The 7,500-nt window shown below is 46.2% G+C and overlaps 1 protein-coding gene across 1 annotated transcript in view; it reads right to left on the bottom strand.

Moving 5' to 3' along the window:
- LOC143282231 (uncharacterized) overlaps window positions 1-5,631 on the bottom strand; it is a 412,798-nt gene extending 407,167 nt beyond the window's left edge. Inside the window, exon 1 of the mRNA XM_076587831.1 lies at window positions 4,928-5,631. Coding sequence (XP_076443946.1) covers window positions 4,928-5,021 — 94 coding nt within the window. The 5' untranslated portion in view covers window positions 5,022-5,631. The remainder of the gene's footprint in view (window positions 1-4,927) is intronic.
- Between the last annotated feature and the right edge of the window lie 1,869 nt (window positions 5,632-7,500).

Here is a 7,500-nt window from a genome sequence, read left to right as displayed (position 1 = left end):
CTCTCTCTCTCTATATATATATATATATATATATATATATATATACGAGCGTATATATATACTTCAGATGATGCACGCTGAGAATGCAGAGCGGAGCGAAGTCATTTTACCTTGGTGAATGTCAGTCATGCTATTTCCCTTTCGGTAGAAAACTTAATTAAGCTGAGTATAATGGATATATAGCACTCAAGAACTGGGTCGGCCTTTTATGTGGGTTTCTCCAGTGTAATGGATGCGTGAACGGAGGGGGTGGGAGGGAGGGGGGGGGGAGAAATGAGAATTTTGTTTTTCAGTTATGTATTATATTTTTAGGTGGATGTTCGATCCTGACGTGAACGGGAAATTAACTACAACACACACACACACACACACACACACACACACACACACACACACACACACACACACACATATATATATATATATATATATATATATATATATATATATATATATATATATATATATATACAGAGAGAGAGAGAGAGAGAGAGAGAGAGAGAGAGAGATATCACGCACGCATACACACGTACATACACACACATACATTCACGCACACACAGACACACACGCAGATGCACAGACACACACACAAACACACACAGACACACACACACACACACACACACACACACACACACACACACACACACACACACACACACACACCTGACCCTGATTGAGTCTGACACATTCGTCAGTTTCTGCACTCCCCGCTCGTCCCCAAAACCCATCTCTCTCTCTCTCTCTCTCTCTCTCTCTCTCTCTCTCTCTCTCTCTCTCCTTACTTCCCCTGCCGGAAGCAGGTAATGTCTCTGTGTCTGATCTGCTTTCGGTTTCTCTTTCACCACTGAGGCCAAAGACTGTTGCACGCATCGGGGAGTGCGACCACAAATAGCACACGTATTGTATAATAACCTATAGTGATCGTTCTTTCCTCTTTGCTGATCCCTCATGATTATCTGGACCAATCTTCCTCATCATATTTGTGTTTGTATTTCTTTTGATCACAACAGATTTCTCTGTGTGAAATTCGGGCTGCTCTCCCCAGGGAGAGCGCGTCGCTACACTACAGCGCCACCCCCCCCCCCCTTTTTTTTTCATGCGTGCAGTTTTATTTGTTTTTTTTTCAACGAAGTGGATTTTTCTACAGAATTTTGCCAGGAACAACCCTTTTGTTGTCGTGGGTTCTTTTACGTGCACTAAGTGCATGCTGCACACGGGACCTCGGTTTTTCGTCTCATCCGAATGACTAGCGTCCAGACCACCACTCAAGGTCTAGTGGAGGGGGAGAAAATATCGGCAGCTGAGCCGTGATTCGAACCAGCGCACTCAGATTCTCTCGCTTCCTAGTCGGACGCGTTACCTCTAGGCCATCACTCCACATATCCGTGCATCTGATTCTGGATCTCCGCCTTTCGCTTTTCACCAATCTTTTTTTTTTTTTTTTCTTTTTTTTTCTTTGAAACCTATCTGTAAGCACTATACCTTCTTCTCAAACAGGGAAGTGTTTTGTGAGAAGGTGATCATGAAGGATTCATGTAATTTGTAACTTTTTTCTTTCATGTAAAGCGCCCTGAGCCCTGAAACGAAAACCAACCAAAAAAGTTAAGGAATTGGAAGATAAACAAAAACAAAACAAACAACAACAACAACAACAAAAACCAAAACCAAAACAAACAAACAAAATAAATAAAAATAAAAAAAGAAGAAGAAAAATAAAAGGTAAACCATAAGAGATGAACAAACAGTAACCTACAAAACGGCCAACCAAAACACACACACACACACACACACACACACGCGCGCGCGCGCGCGCGCGTGAACGAAAGAAGACCGAGAATTACCGTTCATATACCCCTTTACCCCCCCACCCCCACCCCCCACCCGCTATCCTCTCCCTCCCCCCCCCCACACATACACACACACACTCACACACACTCACGCACACACACACACACACACACACACACACACACACACACACACACACACACACACACACACACACACACACACATCAAAGCCCAGTACCTCCTGCAATGCCAGCAGAACGAAGTTAGTAGGGGTGGTCTGGTGGTGAGGTAGGAGGGGGTGCAGGGGTGGGTGGGGTAAGGGCGGGGGTCTGTTAGAGAGGGTGAGGGTGGGGAGGGGTAGTGGGCGTGCGGAGGAGGAAGGTGGCGGGATAGGGGGCTGCAGATGGATGGGGGGACAGGAGGGGGTGGGGTGTGTGAAGGGGTCCGCCGGAGGTGGAAGGGTCTGGCGAGTGGTACTGACGTTCACGAAAATACGCAAGGGGAGGAAAAGAAATTAATGACTGGTCAGTGTTTGTCTGCTTCCTCTTTGCTACTAGCGCTTGGGAAACAAAGAAAGAAAGAAAGAAAGAAAGAAAAAAAAGAAAAAGAAAAAGAAAACAGAAGGAAAACAAAAAGAAGAAAGACAGAAAGAAAGAGATGGCACCGAGTCTTTTGCTGCTGCATGCTAGATAGACGTCACAAGAGAGAGAGAGAGAGAGAGAGAGAGAGAGAGAGAGAGAGAGAGAGAGAGAGAGAGAGAGAGAAAGAGACAGACAGACAGAGACAGAGACACAGAGACAGACAGAGACGGAGACAGAGAGACAGACAGAGACGGAGACAGAGAGAGAGAGACACTGAGACGGAGAGACAGAGACGGAGACACAGAGAGAGAGAGACAGAGTTTCAGAGTTTGGTTATTCCCATTAACTCTTTTGACTCATAGAGAAACAAGGAAACATGACAATAAGAGGATGACGGCCACAGAGGAAGAGCGAAGATAATTTAAAAAGAAAAAAAACAAAAGGGGGGGATAATATTAACAAATGGGGGAAAAATAAAATGAAATAAAAGGCCAAATGTAATCATCAGTCTGGTACAATGCAATAGGAATAGACAAATGCACAGATCACAACTTAGATTTACAATACGGCTCTGTATCTGACTAGTTGAGCCTGAACTGGGAACTGGGGGGTTAGACGGAGAGAGAGAGACAGAGAGAGACACAGAGACAGAGAGAGACACAGAGAGACACAGAGACAGAGAGAGACAGAGACGGAGACGGAGACAGACAGACAGACACACACACACACACACACACACACAGAGACAGAGAGAGAGAGAGAGAGAGAGAGAGAGAGAGAGAGAGAGAGGCACGGGGTGGGGATGTATGTATGAGAGGGAAAAGGAAGTAGGGAGATGTAAAAGGAGTGGGGTGAGGTTACGCAAATAGTTGCGAAGGAAAGTACCACGAGAGGGATCTTGGGTGTTAGTGGTGGGGATGGGGGGCGGGGGGGAGGGGGGGGGGGAGGGAGAGGGCGGACGGAGTGTTGAGGAGAAGAGGGAAGCGGAAGATGGGGGTGAGGGGGGCGGGGGGCGGGGGGCGGAAGGGGGCGGGGGGGGCCAAGGGGGTGTGTTCAGGTCAAAGGTTTATCGAGTTCTCGCAGTTCCTTCAACCATGCATACATACATACATACGTATATACGTATATACATACACCGTGTCTTCCTGTCAATGTGAGAGTTAACTTCGGTAGGTAATTGAATCGTTTTTTTTTTTTTTTTTTTTTTTTTTCAGTTTGTGTATTTATTTATTTAATCGTTCATTCATTCATTGTTTCACTGATTAATCATATATCTATCTATCTCTTCCTTTCTTTCTTTATCTATGATCAGTTTATATATTCATGTCTTTATTGAGGCATGTGTGTGTGTGGGGGTGGGGGGTGGGGGTGGGGGTGGGGGGGGGGAGGGTGTGGGGGGGCAGGGTAGTGTTCTTGTGTACACAAGGCAGACAAAATATAAATCTGCCGACAGAAAGAGACACACACAGAGAGAAAGAGAGAGAGAGAGAGAGAGAGAGAGAGAGAGAGAGAGAGAGAGAGGGGGGGAGGGGAGGGAAGGGAGAGTGAGGAAGGGAGTTGGAGACAGACAAGCAGACAGACAGACAGACATATCTATAATTAAGGACTGAGACAGGGAGGAGAGGAAGGGAGGGAGAGAGAGACAGAGAGAGAGGAGAGAGGGGTCGGGGGTCGGCAGAGAGAAACATAGAGACAAAGAGACAGACAGATATAAACAGTTGGAGGGAGACAGGGAGACATACAGACAGACACGCAGACAGACAGAAAAAGACTGAATTAGAGAGGGTTGGTGCGAAGAAAAACGAATCTTGTCTGACAGTCTGGAAGTCATGCACAAGAATAATCACAAAACACACAGCCGCGAACAGACATGCGCATTAACACACACACACACACACACACACGACACACACACACACACACACACACACACACACCACAACACAGAGCGTGCGCGCATGCGCACAAACAGAAGTAACTCCAGGAGCATGGTGAAATAGAGGGAGGAAAGGAAAAGTTAAGATGGAAAGAGATAACACTGAAAAAAACAATGCGAGAACAATGACAGAAGAGAGGCTCTCTCTCTCTCTCTCTCTCTCTCTCTCTCTCTCTCTCTCTCTCTCTCTCTCTCTCTCTGTGTGAGCGAGACAGACAGACAGATAGAGAGCGACAGAGAAAGACACACAGAGAGAGATAGAGACAGAGACGGAAAGACCGAGCGAGACAGAGACAATGACAGAGAGACTGACAGACAGAGACGAAGGGACGAAGTTACTTCACACACACACACACACACACACACACACACACACACACACACACACAAAGAAAAAAAAAAGATTCACAAAACGACTCATTGGGACGAAACTTAAACTGAGGACAGTCCACAAGACTTTACAAATAGTGTTGTGGCACAGACAAGTACAGCACAGCACAGCACATCACAGCACAGCACGGCACAGTACAGCACAGCACAGCACAGAACAAAACAGCACAGCACAGGACAGCAACAGTACAAGCAACAGCCGGGTGCGTTCAGTTGCTACTCACCGCCCGACAAGACGACCCACAGCCACAAGCCCAGCAGTAAAGCGCCGACACATACTCCGTGCGGGGCGGCCAGTTTCTTTGGGGCGGCACTCATGTCGCAGGCTCGGCTAGGTGCGGCGGACAAACCGGCGACGTCCTCATAGCACACTAGCCCTTCCTCACACTCACCACACTGCAGCTCTCAAGAGCCCCCTGCTCCTCCTCCTCCTCCACCACCACCACTCCACCCGCTTTATCCACACACACAGGCTTCAGAAGTCCAGGCACCTTCTCAGTCTCCACCTGACCACCACTACCACCAACGACTACAACACAAACTGGCTCTTCAAAGAACCCTTTCTTTTTTCCCCCTTAAAAATGAAAAACTGTGGCGGCCCCCCTTTTTTTTGTTTTGTTTTGTTTCGGTCTTGATTTTTTTTTTCTTCTTTCCTTCAAATACAATTATAGACACAACAACGATGAATTTTATAAATGATTTTGTTTTCAACAAGTATAGTCTGTGTGTATGTACACAGTTACCTCAAATGAATCGTAAATATTTGAATCCCTCACATCACAGAGAAGAAACGCGACTGCTGAAATATTTGTGGTGGTTTTGTTTTCTTTTCTTCTTTTTCTGAGAGACTTGAGATTTGTTTCAGTCGTAAATCACACAAATATTTTCCACACAATCTTTAAATCAACAACCACAACCACCAAATTGATTGTACGTCCTCCCTCGAGCACAAGTTTTGCACACAAAAAAAGTAAAAAAAAAAAAAAAAGAAAGAAAAAAAAAAGAAGACAGGACTCAACGTGGATTTATTGTGAATGTGTAGTTTTTTATCATTCTCAGGAGTAACGTCGCATCACATACTTATAACGCAACATGACGCACATAAAACAAAAATACTCAGTAATAAAACAGCAGCAGAGGATTAGCCTTGGTTTGTTTGTTCTTTCTTCTCTCTCCCTCTCCTTTATTTATTTATTTTTTTTTTTATCCCGATGAACAGCGTAAAAGCGAAAGGAATGACTCCGCTAAAGGAACGACATTCGTCCTTGGCTCACATTTCAAGCACTTCCAACTGAATTTCATTGTACCCACATGAGGAAGCTCTGGCTGCTTTCACAGTCCACACGCGTTCTCGGGAACAGGACAAAACCCTCACAACCGAGTCAACAGACTCTTGACTGCAAGAAAGGACTAACCCCTCCCCCGAACCTCCCAAAGAAAAGGGTGTGAAGAAGAAAAAAACAAAAACAAACCCACACACACCAAAAAAACAACCCTCACTCCGAATCCGCGTGAGTTTTAACAGCTGTCGTTCACGCGTGACTTGACAAGCACGTGTATTTAGCACGGCGAGACCATCGTGCGATGCGATGTTGTCCGCGTCTTTTTCCTCACCAGTATCTCACCCAAGCGTGAGCTGTGTGCTCACAGGGGTGACAACTCTGGAAAGCGGCTAAACGAAGCGAGAGTGCTCTGATCCCTTTTTTTTCTTTTTTTTTCTTCCGTAGAATGGATCGCCGGACGCATAGAATCTTCTTTCTCTGCAGAAGCTTGTAATTGACCGGGGGATCAGGCGTGGGGTGTAGCTGGATGCATCCGGGGGAAGCCGGTCCAAGTAGCTGATTAGCCCTCCTCTTCAGGCCTCGTTACCCACAGAGTCCACAGATGTCCTCCTGGGGAAGATGACGTGGAGGAGGGAGTGGGGGTGAGGGCGGCCTGGAACAGACAATAATAATTGGTGTTAGTCTCCCCTCCTCCGCCCCCGCAGCTAGGACAGGTACAAGCGGAGAGGACCACGTCATTGGAATCCGTGTTCCGCGACCCATCCCATCCCCCGCCCCATCCCGCCCACCTGACTTTCTCTCTCTACCTCCCCCACCCTCCCACCTCACCTTTTTTTCTCCAAATAACAGTGGGGGCTGGCCTCCTCTAACAATTGCAGCTTAACGTGGCGAGACATGGACTCTACAATCAGGACCTAATTGCTCGTAGGCTCTGGAGAGACGACAGGCAGGCTCCCTCAACACTCTTATTATCCCCATCCCCCACCATAGAAGTAGTCCTCGTCAAGCCCTTCAAGCCCTGAACATGTGTCTCTTCCTCTTCTTCTCCTTCTTTCCTGGGAACACCTACACCTACAAAACTCAAACCTATTTGACAGCTGACAGCTCAACAGTCTTGGCGGAGTGTATTGCAGCCCCTTCGGTTCTCTGGGTTAAGTAAACAGTGTAAGTGGATTTGTCAATGTGCGGTTGGTTGTATGGGTAAAAAAAAAAAAAGTTGGGAGCGGGGAAAGGAGGCTAATAAAATGTGTCAGAAGAATATTGTTACATGCTGTCTACGCACTTAACTATTTGTGGAATGTCTAAATATCAGGAAAGAAAAGAATCAATAACAATGAATAAAAACGACAATGACAAGAAGACTTATCTCGAAAACAGTGTAAAGAAGCTGTCGAATAATCACATAATCAAAAACAAAATAAGCAAAGACAACATTAATTTCATAACAAACAAGCAGAACAAATCCTGCCCACAGCAAAGATCAGTTTTCAATTCCAATTTCTCAAAACCGGAAG

The sequence above is a fragment of the Babylonia areolata genome, chromosome 5, assembly GCF_041734735.1.
Source record: "Babylonia areolata isolate BAREFJ2019XMU chromosome 5, ASM4173473v1, whole genome shotgun sequence".
In the NCBI taxonomy this organism is placed as follows: domain Eukaryota; kingdom Metazoa; phylum Mollusca; class Gastropoda; order Neogastropoda; family Buccinidae; genus Babylonia; species Babylonia areolata.
Note: the sequence above shows the minus strand (reverse complement) of the source record. Positions and strands in the feature narration are given on the sequence as shown.